Below are 13,869 nucleotides of genomic sequence, written 5' to 3' on the forward strand. Positions count from 1 at the left end.
AGAAGGCAATGGCAAACTTATTTCTATATTGCTGCTTAAAAGGCTACATTGATGTGTCCATGAAGTCACCAGGAGTTAAGCTTGAGCTTTTTTTTTTTTTAGCCTTCATAGAGTACAGCAGACTTAGGTCTAAGTACATATCCCTGAATTAGCTGTTGATTTTATTAAAGCCATAAAGTAATGCAAGAGCATATTCAGTGATCATGTAGATAAAAATTAAATCAGGTACCTCATCCAAATTCCTCACCATGACTAGAAATATTAACAAAAGTATTTTCTCAAATTTAAATAATATATCTGAATTTGTAAAATGTGGTGAATTCAAAGATAATGATATAATGATATAATGATATAATGATAATCTCCTATCAGCAAACTTATCTATATTTTCCTTGTCTTTACTACAGTGTTTATCCTTAATGTAAACTTGAGAAGTTGCTCCCAATTTGCCTCTAATACAGGTAGTCCTCGACGTATGACCAACATTTCTGAGCCCATCATTTCTATTGCTAAGTGAAACATTTGTTAAGTGAATTTTGCCCCATTTTGCCACAGTTGTTGAATGAATCACTGCAGTTATTAAGTTAGCAACACAGTTGTTAAGTTAATCTGGCTTCTCCATTAATTTTGCTTGTAAGAGGACTATACATGACTCCTGAACACTGCAGCCGTCATAAATATGAGTCAGTTGGCAAGCTTCCAAATTTTGATCACATGACCATGGGGATGCTGCAGTGGTCATTCAGTGCCATTGTAACTGTGAGCAGTGACTAAATGAACTGTTGTAAGTCAAGAATTACCTATACAAAAGTGAATATAAAGTCCAGATCTCAGAAAAAGCTATATGAGTGTTCTGTATCGTGTAGCAGAGACTAAGGCAAGATACTGGCTTAATTTCACCAAGATGACAATTAAGATTCCACCAATCAACAGCATACTTGGCCAGGCAAAAGCAATGAGAAGACCTTCTGGGGGATACAATCTCTTGAAAAGGACGCTCTCTACATTTCTTGATGGGTCATAATGGCAAAGAAACGTCCGATGCTTTCTGAAATTGTCTCTTATCTCTTCTACTTGCTGCTGAACTTTTTTATAATTCTCCATTTCAGGGGGAATATAGGAGCACTGCAGAAAAAAGAAAGAAAACTCAGGATACTGCTTTTCACAATTATTTACTGATGGTAAAACAGTAATTTGGGGGTACTTTTAATCAATGCTGCCTTAATATTCTGCACTGTGGCTAGCGTGAACTAGATTATGAATACTGCATGTATCCTATTGTGACTTTGTAGGGGAATCCATGAGCTTTCCAAAGCTGTCCTTTACAGTATTTACTTACAGCAGTGGTGGCGAACCTTTTGGAGACCGAGTCCCCAAACTGCAACCCAGAACGCACGTATGTATCATCGGGTGCCGGGTGGGCGTGGTCCATTGGGTGGGTGTGGCCCATTGGGTGGGGATGGCTGTGGGGGTAATGGTAGACTGGGTGGGACTAAAAAGTTCAATCAGTTCCAACTTTGCAAGATCTTTTTTTTCCTGCAAGAAGTTAACAAACCTTTTTTTTTGCACACAGTGAAGGCCTAAAGCGAAAAGTTTTTATAAAACCCAGTTGAAGGCCTAGGACTGGGGTGATGGCACGCATGCCCACAGAGAGGGCTCTGCGTGCCACCTGTGGCATGCATGCCATAGGTTCGCCACCATGGACTTATAGTTAACCAATGTTTTTCAGGGTTACAAGCAATTAAGGAATCAAAAGTTTTTTTCCTCTGCTGTGATTGGAACTAAAGGAACTACTTGTACTACAGGTATAGTATAGGATTGCAGGGAATTATTCCTAGGAAATAACTGGGGACATAGATTTCCTTCCTTCCTCCCTCCCTCTCTCCCTCCCTCCCTTCCAAAGCATGGAAATATTATTTATGTGAGTATAGATAGAAGGGAAGTTATTTTGTTTATTTATTTAGTTATTAAATTTGTACAAATTTGTACACCACCCATTAAATCTGCATAACTGGATAGCTTACAAATAGAGCACTAAGAATGAACACATTTGCTAATAAGCAGGATATTAGATTAGAAGGAAATGGATTCATGAAATTTTACTGAAGAAGGGGGAAATATCATAGAACTTTTTAAAGGTTCTACAACTTTGTACATTTTGGGAAGAAATTTGAGAATTATGCTCAATGTTTTGGAATTAAATATTTGAATTTCATTTTAGAGTTATGAAGTGAGACTTTCTTAGTTGTAAACAGTGAAGGGAACTCTGGCTATCTTTGCAATTTTGATAATTAAGTTTCATGTATTGTTTGCTTCTTTTCTACAAATGGTTGATCTGTAGAATTAGGGAGTAAATCCTATTGGATAAATTGGGATGTACAATAGATAGTTATTTATAATGTTATAGCTCATGTTTTCACTTTCCCCTCAATGCACACAAAGGTGGGGGTGCAGTTTCATGAAGAAACAATTATAAATATTGCAGTTAAAATGGACTAATATAAACTTTAAACTATACATTTCTTGAGGGATAAACATATGTAGAATGATGCTGTTAAAAATTTTAGTATGCTGAAATGTTAAGTTAGCCATTGATTTGAGACAATGTGAATTGTTGGTGAGATGAATTTGATGTTCTGCTAAGAGTAGTATCAATCAAATATTATATTAAAAAGCCTAAGAAATGTTTTGAGAAAATGCTAAACATTTAGCATTAATAGGATTCTATGGTATTGGAGAAGGAAAGGAAGTCTAGTGTTATGAACTATATGACAGTCAAGTGCGTTGGGTAGAATGCCTTGGAAAGTCCAGTATATTGTTGTAATATAAAATTTGTAATGTGCTTTTTTAAATTACAAAGTCAAACATTGAAGATAAATGAAGCAACATTTCTAATTATACCTTGGAGATCCAATTTTACTTAAGATAAATTAGCAAATAGTAATATTTCATTTATATAAAAATAAGTACTCTCCTAAAATTAGGATTGTTTAATTGAAAAGGTTGGAAATCTGAGGTCCACCCCATTTTGGATGAAGTAACCAAATATAGTGTGATTATTCCTGATTTCTCTTTTTAACTGCTCTTGCCTGCTGGAGATTGAATGTGTAAGCACCATTTCAAGGCCTTAAAGTAAACACTAAACTGCCCTTTAGGAAAATTTGCTTTACTCTTTTTTATCTACACAATTATAGATTGCTGTGTAAATGAAATGATTTTCTGCTAGGTTATGAATTATAGCAGAGTGATCAGTTCCATAAGATATGAGCCTGAAAATGAAGGAATGTAAAACATGATTAATTTTAAAGAAGACAGATAGAAGAAACAGCATTTATATATTACGGCAAATGTTGTTGTTGTTAGTTGCGAAGTCATGTCTGACCCATCGCGACCCTATGGACAATGTTCCTCCAGGCCTTCCTGTCCTCTACCATCTTCTGGAGTCCATTTAAGCTCACGCCTACTGCTTCAGTGACTCCATCCAGCCACCTCATTCTCTGTCGTCTCCTTCTTCTATTGCCCTCAATCTTTCCCAGCATTAGGCTCTTCTCCAGTGAGTCCTTCCTTCTCATTAGGTGGCCACAGTATTTGAGTTTTAGCTTCAGGATCTGGCCTTCTAAAGAGCAGTCAGGGTTGATCTCCTCTAGGACTGACCGGTTTGATCGCCTTGCAGTCCAAGGGACTCGCAGGAGTCTTCTCCAGCACCATAGTTCAAAGGCTTCAATTCTTTGGCGCTTAGCCTTTCTTATGGTCCAGCTTTCACTGCCATACATTGCAACTGGGAAGACCATAGCCTTGACTATACGCACTTTTGTTGACAGGGTGATGTCTCTGCTTTTTAGTGTGCTGTCTAGATTTGCCATGGCTTTCCTCCAAAGGAGCAAGCGTCTTTTAATTTCTTGGCTACAGTCCCCATCTGCAGTGATCTTGGAGCCCAGGAAAATAAAATCTGTCACTACCTCCATTTCTTCCCCATCTATTTGCCAGGAATTGAGAGGGCCGGATGCCATGATCTTGGTTTTCTTAATGTTTAGTTTCAACCCAAGTTTTGCACTCTCGTTCTTCACTCGCAACAAGAGGATCTTTAGTTCCTCTTCATTTTCTGCCATTAGAGTGGTATCATCTGCATATCTTAGGTTGTTGATGTTCCTTCTGGCAATCTTAATTCCAACTTTTGATTCATCTAGCCCTGCCTTTCTCATGATGTGCTCTGCATATAGGTTAAATAGGCAAGGCGACAGTATACAGCCTTGCCGGACTCCTTTCCCAATTTTGAACCAATCAGTGGTTCCGTGTCCAGTTCTCACTGTTGCTTCTTGGCCCGCATATAGGTTTCTCAAGAGACAAATAAGATGGTCTGGTATGCCCATCTCTTTAAGGACTTGCCACAGTTTGTTATGATCCACACAATCAAAGGCTTTAGTATAGTCAATGAAGCAGAAGTAGATGTTTTTCTGGAACTCTCTAGCTTTCTCCATGATCCAGCGTATGTTAGCAATTTGATCTCTAGTTCCTCTGCCTCTTCGAAATCCTGCCTGTACTTCTGGTAGTTCTCGATCCACATACTCTGTAGTCTAGCTTGTAGAATTTTAAGCATAACTTTACTAGCATGAGAAATGAGTGCAATGGTGCGATAGTTTGAACATTCTTTGGCACTGCCTTTCTTTGGAATTGGAATGTAAACTGATCTTTTCCAATCCTGTGGACACTGTTGAGTTTTCCAAATTTGCTGGCAAATTGAGTGTAGCACTTTTACTGCATCGTCTTTTAAGATTTTGAATAGCTCAGCTGGAATACTGTCATCTCCACTAGCTTTGTTGTTGCTCAGCTTTTCTAAGGCCCACTTCACTTCACATTCTAGGATGTCTGGCTCGAGGTCAGTGACCACCTCATTGTGGTTATCAGGGACGTTAAGCTCATTCTTGTATAGTTCTGTGTAATTTTGCCACCTCTTCTTAATCTCTTCTGCCTCTGTTAGGTGCCTGCCATTTTGGTCCTTTATCATGTCCATTTTTGCATGAAACGTTCCTTTCATCTCTCCAATTTTCTTGAAAAGATCTCTGGTCCTCCCTATTCTATTGTTTTTTCTATTTCTTTGCATTGTTCATTTAAGAAGGCATTCTTATCTCTTCTAGCTATTCTTTGGAATTCTGCATTTAATTGGGCATATCTTTCTTTTTCTCCCTTGCCTTTGGCTTCCCTCCTTTCCTCAGCTATTTGCAAAGCTTCCTCAGACAGCCATTTTGCTTTCTTGCATTTCTTTTTCTTTGGGATGGTTTTGGTTGCTACCTGTTGTACAATGTTGCGAACCTCTGTCCATAGTTCTTCAGGCACTCTGTCTATCAGATCTAATTCCTTAAATCTATTTGTCACCTCTACTGTATATTGAACAGGGATATGATTTAATTCATACGTGATTGGCTTAGCACTTTTCCCTACTTTCTTTAATTTAAGCCTAAACTTTGCAACAAGAACCTCATGGTCTGAGCCACAGTCAGCTCCTGGTCTTGTTTTTACTGACTGTATAGAGCTTCTCCATCTTTGGCTGCAGAGCATATAGTCAGTCTGATTTCTGTGTTGACCGTCTGGTGATGTCCATGTGTAAAGCCGTCTCTTGGGTTGTTGGAAAAGAGTGTTTGCTATGACCATCGTATTCTCTTGACAAAATTCTATCAGCCTGTGCCCTGCTTCATTTTGTACTCCAAGGCCAAACTTGCCTGTTATTCCAGTTATCTTTTGGCTTCCTACTTTAGCATTCCAATCCCCCATGATGATAAGGACATCATTTTTTGGTGTTAGTTCTATAAGGCTTCATAGAACCGGTCAATTTCATCCTCTTCAGCACTGGTGGTTGGGGCATAGACTTGGACTACTGTGATATTGAATGGTTTGCCTTGGATTCGAACTGAGATCATTCTGTCATTTTGAGGATTGTATCCCAGTATTGCTTTTCCTACTTTTTTATTGACTATAAAGGCTACTCCATTTCTTCTGAGGGATTCTTGCCCGCAGTAGTATACCTGATGGTCATCTGAATTAAATTCACCCATTCCTGTCCATTTTAGTTTGCTGATATCTAAGATGTCGATGTTTAGTCTTGTCATCTCTTGTTTGACCATGTCCAGCTTTCCTTGATTCATGGATCTTACATTCCAGGTTCCTATGGAGAAAAAATCTTTACAGCATCGGACTTTCCTTTCACCACCAGACATATCCACAGCTGAGCGTGCTTTCGGCTGAGCGTCCTTACGGCAAATAAGACAGCTTAAAGTATTTGATATCATTCTGAATTGTTCTTACATAGTACAAGGATGAGCATGTTTAGTTTTATTCTGTTATAACTTCTGATAATCTGCATCACACTGAATTCCAGAAGAAAATGTAGTTTTGGAAGGACAAAAAAAATTCCTGCATATGTAAACTTGCAGTAATGATACTGAATAATAATGACATTTATTGTACACTGCCCAGAGTCCCTCTTTGAGAGAGATGAGCCATTCAGAAATACGATATATGGAGAGGGCAACATTATTGATTTAAGTGTAACATTCCTTCAAAGCTGCTATGTGAAGTATGTCTAGGAGCTGAGGCAAAGTCAGTATAAAGTTGTTTATGTGGGGAAGTTCACTAAGGCAAAGGGAAGCTGCCTTCCATCAAACTACTATTTAAATGCCGCAGAGCCCAAGTGATGTCTTTTATGCCAGGAACAACTCTATAATACTATCAACATTGCATATTGCTGAGAGGCTAGGAATTCAAGATTGTGGTCGAACAAAATTCATTACTATTCAAAAACCTGTATCATTTGCATAATCTACCAGGACAGACAAAACTCCGCCATAGGTAGTTACCTTTTGCTTCAAGTGGTATTTCAGGACAAGAAAGGATAATTTGACAAGAATAGCCATTGTGTCACCATTTATTATATGTCTTCTCACATGGAGCCTGGTTAGAATGTGCTGAGGAGTAGTATAATTTACAGTCTTAATATCTAGCACACAAACCTTGGGATTTCTGTCCACAGTGTTCTCTGTGTGGTAGAGCATTACCACTCGCCCTAACTGGGTTAAATTCACATAGACTTCCAGACAAGGATAGTGAAAAATATCTTTATCTTCAGAGCCTTCAACGAATGAACAATGGACTTTTTCCTTGATGTTAGCTCTCACCAGATTGCATTCACTTTCATCAGCCCAGACGCTGCAGAGACAAATTTATTAAGAATTTATGCATAACTTAAACCTCGTAGTACATAAATACATCTATTTCTGAGATTGTCACCACATCTTGTGTGAAAAACGGGTGAGAAAGAACAATATTAAAATTATATTGTCTATGTGAATGAAGGCACATGTAGATTTTAGAAAATGCTGTGGCAAAAATATATAAACTATATTCCATGATTTTAAATGTCTTTTTCCCCATAGATTTTAAATACTATCTATGTTTTCAGAAATGCACTTGGTTTAGTCTGTAGAGAAATTCTCACATCCATTTTTGTGATCCTCTTATTATATGGAATTTATACAACAATTGTATGCTTTTTTAGGGTGATACCACCATATTTTTTATATCCCAACTTTATTATTTTTATAAATAACTCAAGGTGGCAAACATACTGAATAGTCCTTCCTCCTATTTTCTCCACAACAACCCTTTGAGGTGCATTGGGTTAAGAAAGTGACTGGCTTTTATGCCTAAGGTGGCACTAGAACTCATAGTCCTGGTTTCTAGCCTGAAGCCATAACCACTACACCAAACTGCCTTTCATACATATTTAATTCAGATTACTAAAAACTGAATAGCAAGATATTTCAACACAAATATATTAGAGATGTTTATGATTAAGTGATTAAAATTAATACAGGATAACTTTCCACATTCAGATCAATTTTGAATAATGCAAAAAAGAACGTTACTTCCTAGTGGATTTGATGGGTCAAGTGGAGATAGGAATTGTCTCTATAGAAAAAAATAATCCTACCTGGGATCCCACAGTGCCCAGTTATACTGTTGCCATCAAGTAGAGTACAAGTATTAACTTCTTAACCGGGAAGAAAGATAATAATAATTCGTGTTCTAGAAGCAAAAACGTCTTCCATTTAACCAACACATCCTCCAGTTTAACCATTTATGTTTCAGCTTTCATATATTAATGAACATTATTTGTTAAGTGTTTTCTGAGTACAATAGAATTTCCATTTTGAGAGGCATCACATGTTCAGAACTATGTGACATCAAATTTATTAGTATAATCCAGCTAGCCATTCACTGGAGAGGAACATACCCTCTATTGGTATCCTTCCTTTCCCCAGCATTTTAAAGGGACAAATGATGCATAAAAACCGATTAGTTTAATTGCCCACCTCTGCAAAAAAACTGAGAGGAAATAAATCATGGATATAAGGCATATGTTTTGTACCTACATATCCCACAGCACAGAAGAAAGGCATTTCCCAGTCATCCCACAATACGAATGTCTTCTGTTAATGCTAGGAGTTGTAAGCAGACTCATTTGCTGATTGGAGACCCAGATTTGTTTGTGTGGTTTAAGAAATAAAGAAACTTTTACCTCCTTCTATGTAAAGGCACCAGGACTAAACCAATAAAAAGATACATCATCGCTGAGCAGGCCATCATTCCCAATCCTAGCCATAGGGCCCTGGTCTCCCCTCGCTTCTGTGATGCCACCACCTTTTTGTGCAACATGACTTCTTGAGATGCTTCTGTGTTCTTAGCTCTGCTAAAAATATAAACAAATCCATCTGGTTTGCTCATATGACTAAACTCAACCTCATCTCAGAGATAGCATATAACTTGTTTTAATGTCATTAAGTACTTGCTTTCCAAAAATGCAAAAATGCCCTCCACTCTTGGAGGGCATACAATAGTATTTACTCACATCTTCAAAGGTAACATCAAAAATCACATGTTAGATGCTTAGACCATCAAGTATTTATTTTTAATAGGAACAGTATAGTGGAAAAGGAAAGTTGGAACATTTGTAAATGCTGGTGGATTTTTTGTGGCCAAAACTCTAAAGGGCATTTCATTTCCTGACATCAGTAGTTCTCATCCAATACATTGGCCACTTCAGATAGCTTGAAAACTATTACATGCTATGACCCAGAAGTTCGGCATTGCTTGTCTGAAGACTTAGAGTTTGCTTTCTGGCTAACCTTTTGTAGGCTTTAGTACATAGTGAGGTAGAAAGAATGCTCAAATTTTCCAGGTAGTATAGAATATGTGAATTAATAATTAATTATATTCTTCCCAAATAGAATGAAGGCTTGCTTTTTGATGATGGAGTGGGGAAATGAATATTCCAACTGACCAATAGAGAAATGAATGACTTACCCAAAAATAGAATAGAGAAGATATTTCGCCCGGTTTTCCTGACAAGCCATGTTAAAAATGCAAAAAAAGTTGAGAAATTTGCAATGTTCAGCTATGCTAGGGACTCAATTAAGCAAGGATATAATTAATATGCAAAGTTCTGTGATGCGTTTCCTTCTTTTGCTTTAGTGTTTTAGAAGTTCTTTCCCTGTAGTCGGGTTTTCAGGAATTTATAAGTTTGGAGAGAAGACAGAGTCATTTGAGAAAAGTATATCAGTGATGCTGGAGTTGGTGACAATGGAGAGGTTATGATTCATTTTACTTCACCCTCAGGCTTTTTGTTCAATTGAATTACAGTCTTGTGCACTGCCCCAAAGTCATCCAAATAGTGAAACTATTTATAACAATCCTTGGAGAGTGTATTTGTAAAGTATTTGTAAAGTCTACTGCAGCTCGGATGCCATGTAACTATGCCATTTGGTCCTGCTTGTGAACATGGAGCTAGACAAAATATATTTCTTAATGGACACCCTTGAATAACTTCCAGTGTAAGATACTATGAGCCTAAAATATGTCAGTTTCTTTTCTAAGAACATTGCTACGCTGAACATTTCTTCCATATTATTTCCCCATCAATTCTCTCTCAGGCTGCTGGATAATAAACTGCTTTCAAATTTTAAGACAGTTCTCATATGTTAAGTACAGGAGTCTGGAGCTTTAGACTCCGAAGCTAAATTGATAGGAAGAAGATGAGCATGTCTTTAAAATTGGGGGTGAGTGGGTGAAGGAAATTCAATAACCTGTTCCAGGTTGATGATGCTATCTGATAGCTGAAAGTGCAAATGATCTACAAGCTGTAGTAATGAAAGTTAAGGGGCACAGAGAAAAAAAGGGACTAAGATTAAATATAAACAAGACCAAACTAATTACCACATAAATAATGACCAGCTTTAGAATTGACAGTGAAGATATTGAAGGGGTGAATTACTTGAGCCTAGAATCATCAGCACTAAATGAATTGGTTGTTGAGAATCACACCACAGACTAGCACTCGAGCAGCCAGGAAGCCCTTAGAAAAGATACTCAGATGTTGTGATGTGTGTCTATCTATGAAGATCATAATGGTGCAAGCAATGATTCCCCCCCCCCAAGACTCCATGGAAATAGAAGTTGGACTTTGAAGAAGCAAGATAGAAATTGTATTGAAGCTTTTGCACATCGATATTGGAGAAGACTCCTGTTTGTAACATGGAGGGTTAAGAAAATAGATAAATAGGCAATTGAATACATCAACCCAGAGTTTTCAGTCAAGGCACAAACATCAGGTATAAATGATCATACCTCAGATTATGTGAAAACCTCACTTTCTGGAGAAGGTCTTACTTAAAGATGGAAGGATTCAGTTACAGTGACAGTGGGTGCATCATTGGATCACCTGTAGGACTAGGTTGGGAAAGATCCTAGTAGAGAAAATCCATGTGGTTGTTAACAGTTGACACTGACTTTGATGGCACATAATCAAACTACAAATTATGGTGGGACAGATTCATTTAGTATATGTGGTAACTGAGCTTAGCTCCTGTTTTCTCATAATAAAAAAATTGGACATTTACTTAGACTATGAATTTTGTTTCTATGATGCATTTTAATCCCAAAAGATATAATTTCTGTGATCTCATTAACAAAACACATTCTTTTGATGAAAAAGGAATCCATTATCCTTCAGTTGCTAGATCTGTTTATTTTTTAAATCTTTTGAAATTAATCCTTCAAAGACTGGGACCAGCTATTTTTTTATTGAAAATAAAGCCAAGTGCAAATATTTTATTCCTGTATAATTATTTGCATCAAAATTCCATATATGTTGTTGGGAAAATGAATTTATTGCTGAGTTTACCACTTCATATTTTTGCGTTAATGTTCACTATATGTTCTTCTATGTTCTTCTCCCTAAGCATCCCATTTAAATTGTTTAGCTTCTCTGCTTTGTCCCAAGAATCATCCAAGTAGCATAGAACAGGAAAAACAGAACACAAATCCCAATGGATCGCTTCCACACTCCTTTTGTGAAGTAATTTATATACAAAATAAAACATTGCTGTAATTAACAGCCATAAGGCTTTAATTCTAATCTTCAAACCTGATTTTCTTTGATTTATCTTGGTTATACATATTGTTTGTAGGATTCCTAGTACATCAGTTTATCCCAGTCTTGAATTTGGTTTTCATCATGATTTTTTTTCTTCTAGAGTCTCATCCAATCTTTTTTTTTTAAAAAAAATCTTTTTTCTTAATTTATATATTGCCCTTCAAAAACATTTTTAGAAAAATTCAGAAGAAACTTGAACTTATTTGTTCATTAATTCATCTTAAACAATGTTCAGCATGAGTAATAAAAAGATATATTCTTAAGAACAAATCACAAGAAGAGTCTTCAACACAAACAGTAAAACAGGTATTATTCCATTAAAAGCTAAAATAGACAAAAAAAAAAGAACCACTGTCAATGACACTCAGATACTGTACATTAATTCAATTTTTTTCCTCAGGGATCAAAGGAATGTGGTAGGGAAGAAATGATAACACTCTTCCACCTTAGTTAAGTCCTGCTATCATGAATTTTAGAACCCGTAACTCTTGATCTGCCAGCCAGTTGAATCTCAATTTGTTCTAAGATACCTGTGTCTTCTCCAACAAAGACATGAACATATTTTAAATCTCTTTACACAACAATTTTACAGTAGTCATTAAATATAAACAACATATTTTTTGTTAAAAAAACCCCACTTTTGTAAAAAAAAAACCTGATTTTTAACAATAGATTTATTATTTGTTCTGCTTCTTTATATGCTGTCATGCTGCATAACATATGCAATGGTGCCCATTTTCTATTGAGAAAAGATATCAGAGCCCAGTTCTTTCTGGAAACCACTCTTTCTTTTACCTCTGAAATATCAATCTCTCTATGTACTTATAAGGTGAATAATATTTCTACAAGTTTCAGTTCTCTATGTGCCAATCTGCATATGGGGGGGTGGGGAAACAGCAAGAGAGAGGCTACACTGGAAAGTTAGGAAAGTTTACATTTAGAAAAACTGAAAAGAACATGGAGAGCATTCAGCTAGGTTACAAAAATTAGTGAGAGGGATCAGAGTAAATTGACATCCCTGTTGAACAGGAATAATCTATTATATCATATTTGGTTCCAGGTCACAGTTTTTTAATCTGTACATTATAGTTCAATGATAAAGACACTGTTGATAACAGAACCATAGGAATGACTTTGACATAAAACAGTGGAATAATGTTTCACTTTAATGCTGACATTACCAGAACAAAACCCTAATGTACTAAAAAAAGTTGAAATCCAAATTAGATGGTAAACAGAATGTACTTTAAAGGAACTCATTTAACATCTGATTACTTAAAATTAGAACATTCCACCCCTCATCCTCAAAATTGTTACCTGTTTGCTGTAAATGTCTACCTATCACAATTTGTACCCTAGACGCTTCTGTATTTTCTGTTATGTATACTTGCTATTGGCATTCTGAATATTAATTTGCATTCTAAAATAATGTCATTAAAGAAAACGAAAGCATTTCAAAACACTGAATTCCCTTCAAGAAAGCAGGAATGGACATTTCAAAAACAACATTCCTTTCATTAAAACATTAAATGCTATTTAATTATCACAAAATAAGACTACAGAGCTACCATTGTGTGCCCATAAAGGAAAACCCATCGTGTTAACATCATAAACACAAAACAAAAAACTATTTAGTGTTTTTTTTTCTCTTAGCAAATATGTATTGGTACAAAAAGGAAAACATCTTGTTTTTGGTTTCTCTTCTTACTTAAAATAAGGTTTAAATGTTTCTGAAATCTGGTAAGAATCTAATAGGAATCTAATAGTTGAAGAAATATTCATGTTATTCAGAAGTACAGTACAGGCAGGATTGCTGAAAACATACTTTTCAGAATTCATGCTTACCGTCTTTCAAATGTGGCTTAGAAGTTCATGAATTTTTGGAAAAAGTCTAATCTGCTGGCACCCAAGTAGCAAATCTGTAGCTGTAAAAAGACTACCTTCCTCCAAACTTGCTGATGATTTTTGAAAATGGATGTTTAGCTAACTTGAGATTTCTACTACCATAAATGGTAAGGTATGGAAATGTGCAGGCTTTTTCAAGCTTATTTGTGCAGCGCAGGAGCTGATGTGTTATGAACAATTTTAAGCTAGCATCCTCTATTTCTTTGTGCTGGAAATAGAAAGATTCCTGTTATGTATATTATATTGCAGATAAATATAATCTCCATGCACTGGCTTACATCTTAAAGTAAGTAACTGAGTATCTGTGGCATTTTCTAAATATTAACTTTAGAGAGATTCTATTGCCCAATCTTTACTTTACTTTTCTTCTTCTCATTTTGTATTAAGATAAGGTTTGTGTTCAGTTATTCATATCAATCCAAATTCAGTATGTATTTGGATTTATATGAACAATTGAGCACAAAGTGTTGATTCTCTTG

At 36.2% G+C, this 13,869-nt stretch overlaps 1 protein-coding gene across 3 annotated transcripts; it reads right to left on the minus strand.

Annotated features, from left to right (window-relative positions):
* Nucleotides 1-840: 840 nt before the first annotated feature.
* Nucleotides 841-13,441, minus strand: KCNMB1 (potassium calcium-activated channel subfamily M regulatory beta subunit 1; the record flags this gene model as incomplete). Of its 3 annotated transcripts, none has more annotated exons than XM_081321248.1 (4): nucleotides 13,331-13,441; nucleotides 8,573-8,743; nucleotides 7,005-7,200; nucleotides 841-1,125 (listed from the first exon to the last, which is right to left on the minus strand). In XM_081321248.1, exons 2-4 carry the CDS (start codon nucleotides 8,707-8,709, stop codon nucleotides 841-843), a joined length of 618 nt encoding a protein of 205 aa, XP_081177374.1. In that variant the 5' UTR covers nucleotides 8,710-8,743; nucleotides 13,331-13,441. The 3 variants fall into 3 exon arrangements, with proteins under 3 accessions (XP_081177374.1, XP_081177376.1, XP_081177375.1); XM_081321250.1 differs by having other exon boundaries at nucleotides 8,573-8,740; nucleotides 13,331-13,430; XM_081321249.1 differs by lacking the exon at nucleotides 13,331-13,441 and adding an exon at nucleotides 10,678-10,797 and having other exon boundaries at nucleotides 8,573-8,740.
* Between the last annotated feature and the right edge of the window lie 428 nt (nucleotides 13,442-13,869).

Source organism: Vipera berus (assembly GCF_964194415.1).
Source record: "Vipera berus genome assembly, chromosome: 2".
Taxonomy (NCBI): domain Eukaryota; kingdom Metazoa; phylum Chordata; class Lepidosauria; order Squamata; family Viperidae; genus Vipera; species Vipera berus.